General features: G+C 42.1%; 1 protein-coding gene across 3 annotated transcripts in view; it reads left to right on the top strand.

The window, feature by feature from the left end:
• The window catches only part of Kcnq5 (potassium voltage-gated channel subfamily Q member 5), a 611,319-nt gene that overhangs the window by 573,504 nt on the left and 16,758 nt on the right, over positions 1-21,057 (top strand). For all 3 annotated transcript variants that reach the window (XM_085835922.1, XM_085835940.1, XM_085835933.1), the window contains one exon: positions 3,204-3,312. In XM_085835922.1, coding sequence (XP_085692048.1) covers positions 3,204-3,312 — 109 coding nt within the window. The remainder of the gene's footprint in view (positions 1-3,203; positions 3,313-21,057) is intronic.

Here is a 21,057-nt window from a genome sequence, read left to right as displayed (position 1 = left end):
GACTGAATCTTAAAAGGCAGCTTACTAAGAGAAAGAAATAGAAACTGCCTGCCCTTTCATCAACACCTGCATCTTGGTATTAGATTTTCATAAGAGGGGGAAAATGATTTTAGATGTTTCCAGAATTCCTTCTATGCCATCTACTTTCTTTATTACCTAGAGAAAAGTTATCCTTACCAAATGCTATAAAAGGTAACAATTTTAATGAGTGATTTGGTTTGGATTGAATTTTGGTTTTTCCAGGCAGCATTTTTCTGGCTGTTCTGGAACTCACGCTGTACTCCAGGCTGACCTGGAACTCACAGAGGCCTGTCTCTGCCTCCCAGATGCTGAGAGTAAAGGCATGCACCACCGCTGCCCTATGAGATTTTTTTCCCCAAATGTTTATTCTAGGTTTTTCTAAATCTAAATGGAGGGTAACAACTTCAGAATATATCAATTCTAATTATCAAATTAATAAGAAATGGGACTAAGGATACAGTTCAGAGACAGAATGCCCACCTGGTATGATCAAGGTCCTGGCCCACCAATAACAAAACACAGAACACCAAAAAAGAAAGGGAGGGCAGGAGGGCAGGAGGGAGGGAGGGAGGGAGGGAGAGAAGAGAAGGAATGTTAAGGAGAAAAGAAAAAAAAACAGAAAAGCATTGCACAAATGAAAACAGTTGTATTTTATACTCCTTTTTCTGTGCCAGAGATGAACAGCACAAGATGGGAAGATTGTCCAAAGCAAGAGGCACTTGGAGCACCTTATTTGACTGACATTTGGATACCATGGCTAGGCTTTGTCCAGATATGTTTGAGAATCTCATGAATCTACCAAAATTTCACAGCCTAGCCCGTGAGGGGAGAGCAGAGATCCAGCCTCCACTGACGATCATCCATCCCCAGCTGCTCAATAGTCATAGAGGGTTCTAAGTTGTTGGGAACCATAAGAGTTATAATGAATTATTAACAATACTAGAAAGAAACTTGATGTCCCAAGATATGAATGAAGCAAAATAATGTTGTCTTTCTTATTTGGGGGGGCTTTGGAATAAGGATGAGAATAACATCTTAGTTAGCACCCTAGCCCCACACTCACCAGCAGAGATATGTTGGGTGTTTATTTGCTCTAACAAAACCTACCAAAAGAGCAGAAATGAGGGCTGATAAGGTAGCTACACCAATAAAGATTGCTTACTGCCAAACTTATCACCCGAGTTTGATCCCCAAAACCCTCATAACAGAATGAAAGAATCAACTCCCACAGTTTGTCCTCTGGACTTCACATACATGTTGTGGCACATACATGTACACACAGACACTCACTAAATAAATGTAATCTACAAAGCAGAAATGATTGTTGAATTTGTACCTGAATCTTTGAGTTATAAAATGGTATGATAAATCTGCCCAGTAAGACACACCTGAATATAAACACTGTTGGTGTCTGACTCTCTTTTCAGTCTAGACTTCTTCCCACCAAGGTAGTTTGACCATGTATCTTCTTGATATCTAGGCTAGGGTTGAGAAAGTACAGCAGTAACCCAAAAGATCACTGTCATTTGATTGCTTGATGGAGTGTCAGTTCCATCTTGAGTCAGCCGTGAGCACTGGTTTCATTATCTGCACTTTGTGGTAACTGTGACAATCCCCATGCACTGTTCTGGGACAATTCCCATGTACTGTTCCAGGAGGGGGAAATCAAGAATGCAGTCCCCAAGGGGCTCCAGGAGATGGCCTATTCTACTCACATATATTCTGGGATCACTGAGTGGTCTCAATGGGGAAAAACAACATGCAGTTGGAAGGTGGCAGGGAGTGGCAAAATAGTGAATCAAGGAAAAATTGGGATAGAAGAAATAGTATATTTGATATTAGGATAGAAGAAATATCATATTTGACCAAAACACATCTAATGTCTGTAAAAATGTTCTCAAATAATAGCATTTTTATTTACAAACAAATGACCCTGCAACCTATGCTGTTTAATATAAAGCTGGTCTACCTTTTCAAGAGGTCATCAATATGGAAATTGTTATAGCTACCCTCCCTATGTCCTCTCCTATGTCCATGGTTTTCTGAAGCGTAGTACCCCTCACTAGAGTTCAGATGAGACAAAGCAGTCACATGCCTCAATTTTGAAGCAGAGTAACAAATGCTCCCAAAAATTCTATACTGGAAGCCCTAAGGAGTGTGATCTGATACTGCCTCTGAGGAGCTAGTATCTGTGCAGCTCACAGGATGCTGGTCTCAGCCGTCAGTCAGTCAGTTTATATGTGTTACCTGTCTGTCTTCTCTTTCCCTTGTATACTCTTCCTAGAAGCTCCCTCATATATACGCATCCAGAGCTCCTATAAGATATAAAGTACTGCAGCACACAGTCAAGGTAACTAGACTGCTCCAAGCTGAATCTTCATGTCAATGCGGTCTGTGCACATAGTCATATGAAAGGAATAGTACTACAGAAGGGAAGCCAGAGGCCAAGAGAGCAGGCAAAGGGGACACATGGGAAGAGGTCCGAAGAACAGCTCTGGATTTATCGCTTTAGTCTTCATATGTCCTTAGAAAAGTTTCATAGCCTTCTGTGCCTTACTCCCACACTGTGAACAGCCAGGGGTAATAATAGACGCACATTCCCAAATGTTACAATTAACCCAAAACTTAATCTAATTGGTTTATATGGAACTGATTTTCATATGCAAACCGCTCTTCCCTTGGCTGTGGTTGTATCTGCTTAAGCAAGCGCTCTCACCACCCCACCATTGCCAGGCCAGCAAGCAATAAGTAGTCAGCCCTCTCTGGTCTGCTGCTTAAGTAACTGGTTCAGCAACAGAGCTAATGAGGTCAGTGTCGTGGGAGTTCAGCTCTGTACAGGCAGACTAATGAACTTAAGCATCCAAAGACAGTTTCCTCAACTCTAAACAACTGCAATTTAAATAACACCTATTAGCTTTCAATGACCAGTGCAAAAAGTACAAGCAGATCAACACAAATTTGTCACCACCATCCTCCAGGTGGAGAACAACTCGGGGAAAATGTTCCTGTCAAATCATCAAGGACAGGGATGAATTTGTAGAAGGATTTGGCAACATCAATGGCTGGGTTTCTACCTCATCAGCTGATTAAATGCTCAGTCTGCAAGTGCCCCCGCCTCTCCAGGGTGAGACAAACAACCCAGTATGTCCTAACCAGAAGCTGGTGGTGTTTGTCTCTTGCAGCTGACACAGCCCTTGGCATTGATGATGTGTATGATGAGAAAGGATGCCAGTGTGATGTGTCTGTGGAGGACCTCACCCCACCACTTAAAACCGTCATCCGAGCAATCAGGTGGGTAAAACCTGTGAACAAAACTGTGCGTCTGGCTTATCTCTGATTCTTTGAATTACTGTGGAGCTGTTTGGTTTTCTCTCTCTTTTTTTTCCAACCAACTAAGATTCCTGGAATAACACACCCTTGGTGTGTTCACCCACACACCTCTTAACTCACTAAGTAATTTTTTTCTTCATAAGGAACTGTACTGCATGCAACATGAAATATGTTAAAAGGTAGGTGGGATTTGAAAAGCTAAGCAACCAGAGAAATTGCGTAAGAGTGAGTGTACTGTCATATTTGTCGCTTTAGAGACATTTGGTTTATTGATGCAACTAGAACTATATTTTTCTTAATTATTTTATGCCTTTTATTCAATAATATATGTTCCATATTTAGTACCAAAAGAAAACCCCTCTAGGCTATTTGAAATAAGGCTGAGCTCTGACTATGGGAAACCTGAGGTGCTGTGCAGTGACTCTTCCCATTCTGAAAAGTAATTGCTCATACACAGGGACTCTTAATCTGGTCCCCGTGCAATGGCAAAGAGCTAAGAGAGAACCCCTAACAACTCCAGCTCATATCAGTGCCATTAATTGCTTGCTTATAGTCTAAGTTGGTCATTTAGCATGTGCCTTTGTGATTTCATTGGGAAATATTGGGCAAGCAGAAATTAGTTACCAGTAAATGCTTGCGGTGATAAAGAAAACCATAAAATGTTATGAAAATATAAGTGCGAATCCAATTGCGCGGGACCTGAGACTGCATTAGTTAGGGAAGCAGAAACCGGCCTGAGTAGGGCCACAGGCCTCACCCGGCCGGATCAGCGCCAGGGTAGCGGGAGCGCAGGGTTGCCTGACACCCGCCAGCTACCCACGACCCCCGCCGCAGGATTTTGGGACTGCTGGTGAGTGGAATACAGCTTCTGCTCCAGTCCAATCACGCGGGACCTGAGACTGCTCTGGTTGGGGAGAGAGAAATCCGGCCCACACAGGGCCACAAGCCTCTTCCGGTCAGAAAAGCACCTGAGCAGCTGGGGCGCAGGGTCTGCTGACACTCGCCAACTGCCCACAACACCCGCCACAGGATCTTAAGACTTCTGGTGAGGGGAGCACAGCTTCTGCTCCAATCCAATTGCGCGGGACCTGAGACTGCATTAGTTAGGGAAGCAGAAACCAGCCTGAGTAGGGCCACAGGCCTCACCCGGCCGGATCAGCGCCAGGGTAGCGGGAGCGCAGGGTTGCCTGACACCCGCCAGCTACCCACGACCCCCGCCGCAGGATTTTGGGACTGCTGGTGAGTGGAATACAGCTTCTGCTCCAGTCCAATCACGCGGGACCTGAGACTGCTCTGGTTGGGGAGAGAGAAATCCGGCCCACACAGGGCCACAAGCCTCTTCCGGTCAGAAAAGCACCTGAGCAGCTGGGGCGCAGGGTCTGCTGACACTCGCCAACTGCCCACAACACCCGCCACAGGATCTTAAGACTTCTGGTGAGGGGAGCACAGCTTCTGCTCCAATCCAATTGCGCGGGACCTGAGACTGCATTAGTTAGGGAAGCAGAAACCAGCCTGAGTAGGGCCACAGGCCTCACCCGGCCGGATCAGCGCCAGGGTAGCGGGAGCGCAGGGTTGCCTGACACCCGCCAGCTACCCACGACCCCCGCCGCAGGATTTTGGGACTGCTGGTGAGTGGAACACAGCTTCTGCTCCAGTCCAATCACGCGGGACCTGAGACTGCTCTGGTTGGGGAGAGAGAAATCCGGCCCACACAGGGCCACAAGCCTCTTCCGGTCAGAAAAGCACCTGAGCAGCTGGGGCGCAGGGTCTGCTGACACTCGCCAACTGCCCACAACACCCGCCACAGGATCTTAAGACTTCTGGTGAGGGGAGCACAGCTTCTGCTCCAATCCAATTGCGCGGGACCTGAGACTGCATTAGTTAGGGAAGCAGAAACCAGCCTGAGTAGGGCCACAGGCCTCACCCGGCCGGATCAGCGCCAGGGTAGCGGGAGCGCAGGGTTGCCTGACACCTGCCAGCTACCCACGACCCCCGCCGCAGGATTTTGGGACTGCTGGTGAGTGGAACAAAGCTTCTGCTCCAATCTTTAAATAGTGACAACGATAACAACTAACCCCAGAGATTACCAGATGGCGAAAGGTAAACGTAATAATCTTACTAACAGAAACCAAGACCAGTCACCATCATCAGAACCCAGCACCCCCACTTCACCCAGTCCAGGGCACCCCAACACACCGGAAAAGCTAGACACGGATTTAAAAGCATATCTCCTGATGATGATAGAGGACTTCAAGAAGGACGTTAATAACACACTTAAAGAAATGCAGGAGAACACTGCTAAAAAGGAAGAAGACAATAAAGAGGAAGCACAAAAATCCCTTAAAGAATTGCAGGAGAACACTGCTAAAGAGTTACAAATCCTTAAAGAAAAACATGATAACATAATCAAACAGGTAGAAGTCCTTACAGAAAAACAGGAAAACACATCCAAACAGATGATGGAAATGAACAAAACCATACTAGACCTAAAAAGGGAAGTAGACACAATAAAGAAAACCCAAAATGAGGCAACACTGGAGATAGAAACCCTTGGAAAGAAATCTGGAACCATAGATGCAAGCATCAGCAACAGAATACAAGAGATGGAAGAGAGAATCTCAGGTGCAGAAGATTCCATAGAGAACATCGGCACAACAATCAAGGAAAATGGAAAATGCAAAAAGATCCTAACTCAAAACATCCAAGAAATACAGGACATAATGAGAAGACCAAACCTACGGATAATAGGAGTGGATGAGAATGAAGATTTTCAACTCAAAGGACCAGCAAACATCTTCAACAAAATTATAGAAGAAAACTTCCCAAATCTAAAGAAAGAGATGCCCATGAACATACAAGAAGCCTACAGAACTCCAAATAGACTGGATCAGAAAAGAAATACCACCCGACACATAATAATCAGAGCAACAAATGCTCTAAATAAAGATAGAATACTAAAAGCAGTAAGAGAAAAAGGCCAAGTAACATATAAAGGCAAGCCTATCAGAATTACACCAGATTTTTCACCAGAGACTATGAAAGCCAGAAGATCCTGGACAGATGTTATACAGACACTAAAAGAACACAAATTCCAGCCCAGGCTACTATACCCAGCCAAACTCTCAATTAACATAGATGGAGAAACCAAAGTATTCCACGACAAAACCAAATTCACACATTATCTCTCCACGAATCCAGCCCTTCAAAGGATAATAACAGAAAAAAACCAATACAAGGACAGGAACCACGCCCTAGAATCAACAAGAAGGTAATCCCTCAACAAACCTAAAAGAAGACAGCCACAAGAACAAAATGCCAACTTTAACATCAAAAATAACAGGAAACACCAATTTCTTTTCCTTAATATCTCTTAATATCAATGGACTCAACTCCCCGATAAAAAGACATAGACTAACAAACTGGCTACACAAACAAGACCCAACATTTTGCTGCTTACAGGAAACTCATCTCAGAGAAAAGGATAGACACTACCTCAGAATGAAAGGCTGGAAAACAATTCTCCAAGCAAATGGCATGAAGAAACAAGCTGGAGTAGCCATTCTAATATCTGATAAGATTGACTTCCAACCCAAAGTCATTAAAAAAGACAGGGAGGGACACTTCATACTCATCAAAGGTAAAATCCTCCAAGAGGAACTATCAATCCTGAATATCTATGCTCCAAATACAAAGGCAGCCACATTCATTAAAGAAACTTTAGTAAATCTCAAAGCACACATTGCACCTCATACAATAATAGTGGGAGACTTCAACACACCACTTTCACCAATGGACAGATCATGGAAACAGAAACTAAACAGGGACACAGTGAAACTAAGAGAAATTATGAATCAAATGGATCTGGCAGATATCTACAGAACATTCTATCCTAAAACAAAAGGATATACCTTCTTCTCAGCACCTCATGGTACCTTCTCCAAAATTGACCACATAATTGGTCACAAAACAGGCCTCAACAGATATAAAAATATTGAAATTGTCCCATGCATCCTATCAGATCACCATGGACTAAGGCTGATCTTCAATAACAAAATAAATAATAGAAAGCCAACCTTCACGTGGAAACTGAACAACACTCTTCTCAATGATACCTTGGTCAAGGAAGGAATAAAGAAAGAAATTAAGGACTTTTTAGAGTTCAATGAAAATGAAGCCACAACATACCCAAACTTATGGGACGCAATGAAAGCATTTTTAAGAGGAAAACTCATAGCTCTGAGTGCCTCCAAAAGGAAACTAGAGAGAGCACACATTAGCAGCTTGACAACACACCTAAAAGCACTAGAACAAAAGGAAGCAAATTCACCCAAGAGGAGTAGACGGCAGGAAATAATCAAACTCAGGGGTGAAATCAACCAAGTGGAAACAAGAAAAACTATTCAAAGAATCAACCAATCAAGGAGCTGGTTCTTTGAGAAAATCAACAAGATAGATAAACCCTTAGCCAGACTCACTAGAGGGCACAGGGAAAGCATCCTAATTAACAAAATCAGAAATGAAAAAGGAGACATAACAACAGATCCTGAAGACATCCAAAACACCATCAGATCCTTCTACCAAAGGCTATACTCAACAAAACTGGAGAACCTGGATGAAATGGACAAGTTCCTAGACAGATACCAGGTACCAAAGTTGAATCAAGATCAGGTTAATGATCTAAACAGCCCTATATCCCCCAAAGAAATAGAAGCAGTCATTAACAGTCTCCCAACTAAAAAAAGCCCAGGACCAGATGGGTTTAGTGCAGAGTTCTATCAGACCTTCAAAGAAGATCTAATCCCAGTTCTTCACAAACTATTCCACAAAATAGAAACAGAAGGTACTCTACCCAACTCATTCTATGAAGCCACAATTACTCTGATACCTAAACCACAAAAAGACCCAACAAAGATAGAAAACTTCAGACCAATATCCCTTATGAATATTGATGCAAAAATCCTCAATAAAGTTCTTGCTAACCGAATCCAAGAACACATCAAAACAATCATCCATCCTGACCAAGTAGGTTTCATCCCAGGGATGCAGGGATGGTTCAATATACGGAAATCCATCAACGTAATCCAGTATATAAACAAACTCAAAGATAAAAACCACATGGTCATCTCCTTAGATGCGGAAAAAGCATTTGACAAGATCCAACACCCATTCATGATAAAAGTCTTGGAAAGATCAGGAATTCAAGGCCCATACCTAAACATGATAAAAGCAATCTACAGCAAACCAGTAGCCAACATCAAAGTAAATGGTGAGAAGCTTGAAGCAATCCCTCTAAAATCAGGGACTAGACAAGGCTGTCCACTTTCTCCATACCTATTCAACATTGTACTAGAAGTCCTAGCCAGAGCAATTCGACAACAAAAGGAGATCAAAGGGATACAAATTGGAAAAGATGAAGTCAAAATATCACTTTTTGCAGATGATATGATAGTATATATAAGTGACCCTAAAAATTCCACCAGAGAACTCCTAAGCCTGATAAACAGCTTCGGTGAAGTAGCTGGATATAAAATTAACTCAAACAAATCAATGGCCTTTCTCTACACAAAAAATAAACAGGCTGAGAAAGAAATTAGGGAAACAACACCCTTCTCAATAGTCACAAATAATATAAAATATCTTGGCGTGACTCTAACTAAGGAAGTGAAAGATCTGTATAATAAAAACTTCAAGTCTCTGAAGAAAGAAATTATAGAAGATCTCAGAAGATGGAAAGATCTCCCATGCTCATGGATTGGCAGGATCAACATTGTAAAAATGGCTATCTTGCCAAAAGCAATCTACAGATTCAATGCAATCCCCATCAAAATTCCAAATCAATTCTTCAACGAATTAGAAAGTGCAATCTGCAAATTCATCTGGAATAACAAAAAACCTAGGATAGCAAAAACTCTTCTCAAGGATAAAAGAACCTCTGGTGGAATCACCATGCCGGACCTAAAGCTCTACTACAGAGCAATTGTGATAAAAACTGCATGGTACTGGTATAGTGACAGACAAATAGACCAATGGAATAGAATTGAAGACCCAGAAATGAACCCACACACCTATGGTCACTTGATCTTCGACAAGGGAGCTAAAAACATCCAGTGGAAGAAAGACAGCATTTTCAACAAATGGTGCTGGCACAACTGGTTGTTAACATGTAGAAGAATGCGAATCGATCCATTCCTATCTCCTTGTACTAAGGTCAAGTCTAAGTGGATCAAGGAACTTCACATAAAACCAGAGACACTGAAACTTATAGAGGAGAAAGTGGGGAAAAGCCTTGAAGATATGGGCACAGGGGAAAAATTCCTGAATAGAACAGTAATGGCTTGTGCTGTAAGATCGAGAATTGACAAGTGGGACCTCATGAAACTACAAAGCTTCTGCAAGGCTAAAGACACCATCAATAAGACAAAAAAACCACCAACAGATTGGGAAAGGATCTTCACCTATCCTAAATCAGATAAGGGACTAATATCCAATATATATAAAGAACTCAAGAAGGTGGACTCCAGAAAGTCAAATAACCCCATTAAAAAATGGGGCTCAGAACTGAACAAAGAATTCTCACCTGAGGAATACCGAATGGCAGAGAAGCACCTGAAAAAATGTTCAACATCCTTAATCATCAGGGAAATGCAAATCAAAACAACCCTGAGATTCCACCTCACACCAGTCAGAATGGCTAAGATCAAAAATTCAGGTGACAGCAGATGCTGGCGAGGATGTGGAGAAAGAGGAACACTCCTCCATTGTTGGTGGGATTGCAAGCTTGTACAACCACTCTGGAAATCAGTCTGGCGGTTCCTCAGAAAATTGGACATAGTACTACCGGAGGATCCAGCAATACCTCTCCTGGGCATATATCCAGAAGATGTCCCAACTGGTAAAAAGGACACATGCTCCACTATGTTCATAGCAGCCCTATTTATAATAGCCAGAAGCTGGAAAGAACCCAGATGTCCCTCAACAGAGGAATGGATACAGAAATTATGGTACATTTACACAATGGAGTACTACTCAGCTATTAAAAAGAATGAATTTATGAAATTCCTAGCCAAATGGATGGACCTGGAGGGCATCATCTTGAGTGAAGTAACACAATCACAAAAGAACTCACACAATATGTATTCATTGATAAGTGGATATTAGCCCAAAACTTAGGATACCCAAGATATAAGATACAATTTGCTAAACGCATGAAACTCAAGAAGAATGAAGACCAAAGTGTGGACACTGTGCACCTTCTTAGAATTGGGAACAAAACACCCAGGGAAGGAGCTACAGAGACAAAGTTCGTAGCTGTGATGAAAGGATGGACCATTTAGAGACTGCTGTATCCAGGGATCCGTCCCATAATCAGCTTCGAAACGCTGACACCATTGCATACACTAGCAAGATCTTGCTGAAAGGACCCAAATATAGCTGTCTCTTGTGAGACGATGCCGGGGCCTAGCAAACACAGGAGTGGATGTTCACAGTCAGCTATTGGATGTATCACAGGGCTCCCAATGGAGAAGCTAGAGAAAGTACCCAAGGAGCTAAAGGGATCTGCAACCCTATTGTTGGAACAACATGATGTACTAACCGGAACCCTGGAGCTCTTGTCTCTAGCTGCATATGTATCGAAAGATGGTCTAGTCGGCCATCAATGGAAAGAGAGGCCCATTGGACTTGCAAACTTTATATGCCCCAATATAGGGGAATGCCAGGGCCAAAAGAATGGGAATGGGTGGGTAGGGAAGTGGGGGGCGCTATGGGGGACTTTTGGGATAGTATTGGAAATGTAATTGAGGAAATTATGTAATAAAAATATTAAAAAAAAAAAAAAAAAAAAAAAAAAAAAAAAAAAAAAAAAAAAAAAAAAAAAAAAAAAAAAAAAAAAAAGAAAATATAAGTGCTTTCAGAAGATGCTTAAATGATATGTATCCCCAGTTGATACTAAGTGCAGTAAAGGTGAATTGCCCTACAAAAGGGAGATTCCTATTGGTCCTGGATGGTCATAGGTTATGCCTCACATCATGTTGTAACTGTAGAAAGTACCTTCAGACTTCCTCAGTGGGTACCAGTTTGAGCAACCAGTTAAATAGTCACCATATATCCATGGACAATCTAGGGAGATTGTGAATCTGAGATCAGCCTGGACTACATAGGAAAACTCTGCAGGAGAGGGAGAGAGAGAGAGAGAGAGACCTACATATATATCTAAGTCAATTAAAGGGGCTACCCATTGAGGTTAAAAACACTGGCTACTCTTCCAGGGGACCCATTTGATTCTCAGTACCCACATAGCTGCTCACTGTAATTTCAGTTACAATGGGTCCAATGCCATCTTCTAGCCTCTCCACTCAGGCACAAGGCACTTATATACAGCACAGAAAAACACGCAGGCAAAGCACCTACACATGTACTGGCTGGTTTTGTGTGTCAACTTGACACAAGCTGGAGTTATCACAGAGGAAGGAGCCTCCCTTTAGGAAATGCCTCCATGAGATCCAGCTGTAAGGCATTTTCTCAATTAGTGATCAAGGGTGGGAGGGCCCAGCCCATTGTGGGTAGTGCCATGCCTGGGCTGGTAGCCCTGGGTTCTATAAGAAAAAAAAAAAAAAAAAAAAACTGAGCAAGCCAGGGGAAGCAAGCCAGTAAGTAACATCCCTCCATGGTCTCTGCATCAGCTCCTGCTTTCTGACCTGCTTGAGTTCCAGTACTGACTTCCTTTGGTGGTGAACAGCAAAGTGGAAGTGTAAGCTGAATAAACCCTTCCCTCCCCAACATGCTTCTTGGTCATGATGTTTTGCGCAAGCACACAAACCTTGACTATAAGACAACACACCACTGTCCAATACTGTAACTACTTGTTTTTAAAAGAATATTTAAATTTGAATTAATTAAAATATAGAAGACAATTTAAAATTCAGGTTGCTCAGCTGGCTCAGTTACACAATACAAACTTCAAACCAAAAAAAAAAAAAGAGCCAGCAACATTCTATCATCACGGGAAGCTGAACTGAACAGTACTGCTCTGTAAGCCACCTTTAGATTCTTTACTTGCATTTCCGTCATAGGCCCTAACATAACGGTAGGAGAGTTAGTCCACAAATCCATCTGACTTGTAACACGTGCATTAAATCTTATCTAGTAGAGGCAGATCCGTCATCCTTAATACAGTTTGCGGCATTTCCACAGACCTTCTGAAGCTCTCCCCGTCTGCTTCACAGCCTGTAATAAAAGGATCGTGGGCTGCAAGAATGGGAACGAGATAGGTCTATTCTGCTGTCTTAAGCAGTTTAGCAAGTTTGAGACTTACTTTGCCTTTCCGGAAATCAGCTGACGTTCGTAAAGTCTTTTGCAGAATTCCGTTGTTTTTCAGAGCTCTTTCTCAGTCTCTCCCCATCCCCCTGCTCCCACTCCCTGTTTTCTTTCTGTTGACTGTTTGGTCAGGGTTTTATATTTTTTAATTTGCTTATGTATTTTTATGTATATGAATTTTCCATCTGCTTATATGCTTGCATGCTGCAAGCAGGCATCAGCTCCCATTATGTATGGTTTTGAGCCAGTCACTGTGTGGTTGCTGAGAATTGAACTCAGGACCTCTGGAAGAGCAGCCAATGTTCTTAACCACTGACCCATCTCTCCAGCCTAGGATTTTGTATTTTTGTTTGGGTTTTGTTTGTTTTTTGTAGGACAAGATCTCATGTAGCTCAGGATGGTCCCAAAGCCAAACATACTATGTAGCCAAGGCTAGTCTTAAACGCCTGATCCTTCTGCTTCTAACTCCCTACGTCTGACATTTCAAGTGTTTGCCACCACACCTAGCTTGGTTCTTATTTGTACATGGGGGTGGCTTGTATGTAACTGTAAGACGTAAGACGGAATCTGTGCACACCAGTACGCATGTACAAAAGCCAGGGGAAAGATGTCATGTGTCCTGCTCTGTCACTACCGTGAGACAGGGTCTCTCTCTCTCTCTTTTTTTTTTTTTTTTTCCGACAGAGTTTCATGTCTCTGTATAACCCTGGCTGTCCTGAAACTCACTTTGTAGACCAGGCTGGCCTCAAACTCAGAAATTCGCCTGCCTCTGTCTCCCGGGTGCTGGGATTAAAGGCGTGCGCCACCACGCCCGGCTGAGACAGGGTCTCTTATTAAATCTGGAGCTCATCCCATTGTTGTTAGACTATCTGGTCAACAGACCCCAGCAGTTCTCATGGCTTTACCTTCAACCTACCTCCTGCTGTTGCAGAAACACCCAGCGTAGCTGCTGGGATCCGAACTCTGGTCCTCGGCTTGGGCAACCATTCTTACCTACTGAACCATCTCCTCTGTGCTAAGCCCTTATTTTTAGCTGAACTTCATGATTTAGGTGTCTACTGTGTGTCTGTCTGTCTGTCTGTCTGTCTGTGTGTCTGTGTGTGTATTTTGAGGCTCTTGGTGAGGATAAATGGGGGATATTTTTCTTCCCTGTTTTCTGATTCTGCCTAGAGTTGTTGAAATCATTCCTAAGTTCCATTTAAAATAATTAAATAATATAAGAAGTTAAAAGCCATGACACTGAAGGGTTTTGTTGTGTCTGGCCAATAGATTACAACCTGGGTTTTAGCCTGGAAAGGCATTTTGGAAACCTGGAAGAGAAGAGGGGCTGGGCTGCGCGAGATAAGGAAGGAACCAAGACAAAGGTCTTTGCTCAAGGTTCAATTTTTACTATTTTGGCACTCCGTTATGAAGGAAGAGGGAGGGGTCCAATTCCCGCTAAATAATCTTGGGGTCCAGTAGCAGGGTGATCACGTGATGGCTTCGGAACAGCAAAGCGGCAGGTTCCAGCAGTGGGCGTGGCAGAAAGATTGAGCGGGAAGCTCCACCCCTGAGCAAGCAGGTTTCAGGCTGGGAGAGAGGAGAGTACAGGTTTAACATGAAATTATCCATCCATGAAGCCTGTAAGTTAAGGATACTTGATTTAGGAGCTGAAGAAATGCTTAGCAGTTGAGCGAACAGACTATTCTTACAGAGAAGCCAGGTTCATTTCCTAGCACGTCAGGTGACTTGCAATGGCCGATAACTCTAGCTCCAAGGGGTCTGACACTCTCCTCTGGACTCCATGGCACTGCACATGCAAGGGTGCACGTGTGTGCACACACACAGTTTAAAATAAAACTATTTTTGTAAGACACATAATTTGAAGACCACTCAATACTACTATTTCTGAAAAGAAATTTGCAGATCTTTGTCCCTAAATCTTATGCAAAGGTACTTTTCTGGTGAAGTATTAATTGCATAAATAAGTTCAATATCAGCTGGCTAAGAAGTCTGCCAAATATTCCCACATCTTTCAACTCACCTGAAATGGTGTTTTATGTGTTTATTACTACTAACTCTGAGCATGCGCCAACCATTATCTATCTCTAAACAACGTTGCCTTGACATTTTCCTTATCAAAAATTCTTATATGTTAGAATATTTAATATAAATACTCTTTTGTATCCCAGAAACTCTTAGTTTTTCCTAAAAGACAAGTTTAGGCCAGGCAGTGGTGGCACACATCTTTAAGCACTCAGGAGTTAGAGCTAGGCAGATCTCTAAGTTTGAGGCCAGCCTGGTCTACGTAGAGAGTTCCAGGACAGCCAGAGCTACACAGAGAAACCCTGTCTCAATGGAACCAGTTATTTTATGATTGATTTATTAATGAAACAAAAGGAAAAAACTGTGAATAAATGCCCTTGACATTGTCTTCCAACATGCAGAGAATCTGATCATTCAGGAGTTTCTTTTTTTAAAAAAAGAGATTCATCTATTTATTATATGTAAGTACACTGTAGCTGTCTTCAGACACACCAGAAGATGGCATCAGATCTCACTAAGGATGGTTGGGAGCCACCTTGTGGTTGCTGGGATTTTAACTCAGGACCTTCAGAAGAGCAGTCAGTGCTGTTAACTGCTGAGCCATCTCTCCAGCCCATTCAGGAGTTTCTTAAGTCAAGTTACAGTTATATCTCATGCTTGTATTGGTATTGCAATCACTATAGAAGTATGAATCAGGGCCCAGTGACATGTCTCTGTGGTTAAGAGCCTTCCTGCTCTTACGAAGGACCCACATTCAGCTTTGAACACCCAAATTAAGTGGTGCACAACTAATTATCAGGTCAGCTCAAGGAGATCTAATGCCCTCCGGTGGCCTCCATGAGCACACATGTACATATCCACACAGAGACTAATAATACTCATTTTTTTAAAAAGTCATGAATATTTGGCAGATTCACACAAGAAAATGAATGGATGGTTTATATTTGTTTTAACAAATGTTTGAAAGTTTTATCACTGCAATAGATGTTTATTTTAAAGTCTCAGAGTCATAACCTATTAAGATGCAAAAGAAGTTGTATAGCACTCTTTAAGCTCTCACCTTTCTTACTCTCCTCTCTAGCTCTCTCACTCTCTCTCCCCCCTCTCCTTTCTCTCTCTCTTTTCTCTTTCCCTTCTCTCTCTCTCTCCTTTTTCTCTCTCTCTGTCTCTCTCTGTCTCTCTCTCTCTCCTTTCTCTGTCTCTCCTCTCCTCTCTCTCTCTCTCTCTCTCTCTCTCTCTCTCTCTCTCTCTCTCTCTCTCTCTCTCTCTCTCCACATGGTGATGGCTGGCCTCTCTCTCTTTCTACCTTCTCTCTTTCTCCCTGCCTTTCTACAATAAAGCTCTAAAGCCTGGGCAGGGGGGAGAAGTTGTATAGCTTATTTGCGTGCACTTGCACTAGACTAGGTTATTGCTCAGATATACACACCAAGGCAACGTGCAGTATTATTTGAAGAATCATGCATTTGGGAGCATGCTTTACTCACTAGGCAATGTGGTGTTTTTATGCTTCTTACTGTTGTGCTTGTCATAGAATTACTACATCTAGCGTGAGAGTAGCTCTTAATGAGATCCTCAGTGACCATCGTTCGTGCATAAGCTGGTTTTATATATGCAGAAAGTTTGTGTCTTTTCACATAATTATCTCAGTGGCAGAGTGCCCGCCTAACATGTTCGAACCTCCTGGAACTGATCCCCAGGACCACAAAGCAAAGTCTGAATGAGACTACTGTTCAACATTTTTTCCTACTAAAGATAATTAAAGCCAATCCAAATGCTCATTATTGTGAAAAACTGCAAGAGAAGCTACAAATTTTACTATGTTCCTGATTTCTCCTAATATTTATATGCAAGAGTTACTGTGCCTGTTAGGTTTCCCTACAGGCAACCTTCTATATCCCAAGTCAAGCCAGTTGTTTAAAGAATCAAGTGGAATAATCAAATCAAGAGGGGAAACTGAAAAAAACTCTCTTTTTGTATATTCTTTTGCAATACTCAGGCTGCAACCCAAGGCCATGTGCATAGTCAGACAAGCAAGCCCTCTACCATTGAACTACACCTCTAGCCCCTCAAAGAATTCTTTAGCTGACTGTATTCAGGCAGCATAATAGATCATCCATCCAACATCATTGCCCTACCAGGCTGGCTGCTAGAGAAATTTAAGGGGATAGGGCAGCCTATATCCAGCCTTATCACAGAGAGAGAGAGAAAGAGAGGGAGAGAGGGAGAGAGAGAGAGAGAGAGAGAGAGAGAGAGAGAGAGAGAGAGAGAGAGAGAGAGAGAGAGAGAGAGAGAAATATAATATAAAGTTGGGCTGGAGAGATGGTTTAGTGGTTAAGAACACTGACTGCTCTTCCAGAGGTCCTGAGTTCAATGCCCAGCAACCACTTGGTGGCTCACAACCACCCATAATGAGATCTGGTGCCCTCTTCTGGTGTGTATGAAAACAGCTACAATGTACTCATATAAATATAATTAATACATCTTTTTAAAAATCTAAAAACAACAACAACAAAAGAAGTATAAAGTTAGGTGTAGTGGCCTGCAACTCCAGCATTCAGGAGGCTAAAGAAGAAAAACAGCAGTTTCAGTGTCGATCTGGATTATATGGAAGAGGAAAATAAGAAGAAAGAAGAGAGGGGAGAAGAGCAGAAGAAGGAGAGGGAGAAGAGAAAGAAGAAGCAGAGATAAGGATTAGCAGTGGCTTCTCTCTCTTTTGCAGAGGTCTAGTTACTGACTCTTTGTATTTCTTCCCAAGGAGTTGGTATTTACACTCTAAAAATATGAGCTGAGCTACTACTGTGCCCCAGGCACAGGGATAAACATTAACAAGGGAGACAGATCCCTGCTTACAGTCATGAGGTCCAACAAGAAAAATGCAGTCACTCATGATGTTGAGCAGGATAGTTGGATCTTGCATAAATCTACAAGTCTACAGGCTATGGCAATCAGAGAAGGGTGCAACAAAGAAAGCTAGATGATCTGTAGGTACAAGGTTATTTAAGGGGAAGGATATTGAACACTGGTGAGCTGCAATTGTGAGAAAATGCAGAAGCGGCATTAGAAAGGGTATGTGTTAATAGAGGGGGGCAAACCAGGAAAGTTCATTAAAACTGAAGATGGAGCCTGAACTATTTTAAAGAGTAGGAAATGTGAGGAGTTTTTAAATACAGAAGCAAGTTCATCTGATGGGTGCTTTATTCTGAAGTTTGAAAAGATCCTATAATGCTTTTATACACATATGTATATACATACATATACATACATATAATCATACATTTATTATTAATATATAATATATATTATATTAATATAATATTTTATTTTATATATACATACATTAACATCACAGCACATTAAAAACCAAGAACCTATATTAAAAACCAGGCAGGAGGGTCAAGCCACCTATAATCTTTATGCTCAAAAGGCAGAAACAGGGGACACAACTCAGGACACATCTGCTAATTAAACCAACTGGATCACTGAACCTTGAGTTCAAGCAGTGACCTTGCCTCAATAAAAATGTAGCAGGATCAAGGATCATCCCCAACTCCAACCTCTGGCTTCCTTACACATGCACAATGAATCATGCACGCGAGTGTTAGTACTTGTCAAGTATCATATACACGCTGGGAAATCCTAGCACTCAAGAGAATCAGGTCAGAGACAGTTAGGGTTAGATAGTCAAACTGTGTATTAAAACCAAACAAAAGAATATAAGTTACAAGCCGGGCATGGTGGTGCACGCCGTTAATCCCAGCTTGGGAGGCAGAGGCAGGCAGATTTCTGAGTTCGAGGCCAGCCTGGTCTACAAAGTGAGTTCCAGGACAGCCAGGGCTATACAGAGAAACCCTGTCTCAAAAAAAATCAAAAACAAACAAACAAACAAACAAAACAAAAAAAAAAAAAAACAAAAAGAATATAAGTTACAGAATGTAGGGAAGGATGGGTGAGAAATAGGAAGAATGGAGAATGGTGACTGTCTTAGTCAGGGTTTTACTGCTGTGAACAGACACCATGACCAAGGCAACTCTTAGAAAGACAACATTTAATTGGGGCTGGCTTACAGGTTCAGAATTTCAGTCCAGTATCATCAAGGCAGGAACATGGCAGCATCCAGGCAAGCATGGTACAGGAGGAACTGAGAGTTCTACATCTTCATCTGAAGGCTGCTAGCAGAATACTGGCTTCCAGGCAGCTCCGATGAGGGTCTTAAAGCCCACACCCACAGTGCCACACCTACTCCAACAAAGCCACACTAACAGGGCCAAACCTTCTAATAGTGCCATTCCCTGGGCCTAGCATATTAAACATCACAGTATGCTTGGCTTAAGAGAAGCAACTATTGAATTTAAAGTGCCAGTGGAGCTCAGGAGCAGAGTGACTCTCTCTCTGGATCTGTGGAATAGTAAGCAAAGCAAAGCAAAACAAAACAAAACAAAACAAAACAAAACAAAACAAAACAAAACAAAAGGAATGGAGACAAACATGGTACCCATCAGCAGAGTGACAACTGTCTTACTGATGTCTTATCCCAGGAAGTAAAAAAATAAATAAAATGGTCTACATAGATTCCAATGCTTGAAATCATTCAGGGAGCCTCAAAGAATAAAAGGGAAAAGCTCCAAGTGGACAGGCAGATACTGACAGACAGATGGAGGTGTAGCCGAAGATGACCTGGGGGAACTAGCTTGAGCAGAAGACAGAGGTCAAATGCACTAAATGAGCTCAGAAAGATGAAGGAAGAAGGTCCTTGGAAAGTGTCCATCGGCGTTAAGACCCTGGAGTGGGGAATATAGAGGAAAAGGTTTGAAGTCAGATAGCAAGCAAAGCACTTCTTAAAACACAATATTGGAATCTCTGACTCTAATATGAACAAGGGTGTCAAGAAATTCTTTGTGACTAGCGAAGACTCAGCTCCTCTAAAATAGCTCACATCTGAGCAGCCACTGAAGGCCTGTGATGGCCTGTCAAACTTTCTGAAGTGGATATGCAAATCAGACCCCACTGTCACCCTAGATGACATGACAGTCTTCTAGTCTTCTTTCTGCTCGACCTGTGCAAAGAGACATACATGCCCCTTCCTCTAATGCAATCTAGACTGCGGGTCCTTCTGAAGTCGCACTTTGTATTTCAGATACAAATACTCCACAGAGAAAAGGCTCTACTTGTCTTTGTGCTTGTTGATGTTGTTTGTAAGTCTACAGGCTGTTTAATCATCATGAGCTGTTAATCTTGCTGATGTTTTCTTTTCTCTGTTATTTTAACAGAGGTAGTGGCTCATTGTTTCTCAGTCTCTATTAAGACATTCTTGACAGCCATTCTCCAGTAAAGGGTGCTGCCAGAAGAATGTTGTAAGGATCATTTAGCACATGTTTTTAAAATCAGCTAATGTATTCCCTAGGATATTCTTTGGTTTTGTTTTGAAGATAATTACTTGTGGCCAAATTTTTATTGAGGCCGAATTAAACTACTGCTCCTAATGGAGGCACAGTGTGATAGCATGCAGAGATTTTTTTTAACATTTTATTTGGTTATAATTTAAACTGAGCCTCTTTTTGTTGCTGGAACAAAGTGATTTAAGGACAATAGAGTGTGTGAGCACGTTTTTACTTAGTCTTTTCACGTTTTAAAGTTTATGCAGAATTGTATTCTCCTAGAAAGACAAGTCCCCATATTTAGATACCATACCAAGGTTAAGCAGACCTTGTAATGCAAGTTAACTATTAGATCTACAAGATTTTTCTTGAGTTTTACTACCTTTCTTAAGAAAATTCACCAAGCCTTCAGAGCATTCTCTGTAGACTTTCAGCTAGAGAACAATAATAATTTAGGCCAGGCATGGTGGCACTTGCCTTTAATCCCAGTGCCCAGGAGATAGAGGTAGGCAGATCTCTATGAGCTCAAGGCTAACCTGGTCTACATAGTGAGTTCCAGGATGTCAAGAGATACACAAAGATACCCTCCCTAAAAAAAAAACAAAGGAGGACTCTTTTGACAGAAATGGAAACATGTTCTAAGCCAGCCAACTGGTATACTTGTGCATTAGTTAAGGTTTCATTGCTTTTAAGAGACACCATGACTAAGGCAATTCTTTCATTCCATTAATTTATTTATTCATTTTATATCTTCATCATTAGGCCCCCTCCCAGTACAATTCTTTCCTCCATTACCCATCCCTTCTCCTCTGAGAATAGCTCCTACCCTGCCACATCAAGTCTCTGCAGGGCTAGGTGCATCCTCTCCTACTGAGAGGCAAATATTAATTGGGGCTAACTTACAGTTTCAAAGGTTTAGTCCATTATCATCATCGCAGAAAGAATGGCAGCGTGCAGACAGACATGGTACTGGAGGAGTGGAGAGTTCTAC

Source organism: Mus caroli, unplaced genomic scaffold, assembly GCF_978045245.1.
Source record: "Mus caroli unplaced genomic scaffold, Mus_caroli_1 scaffold_1, whole genome shotgun sequence".
In the NCBI taxonomy this organism is placed as follows: domain Eukaryota; kingdom Metazoa; phylum Chordata; class Mammalia; order Rodentia; family Muridae; genus Mus; species Mus caroli.
This window is presented reverse-complemented; position numbering and strand designations above follow the sequence as displayed.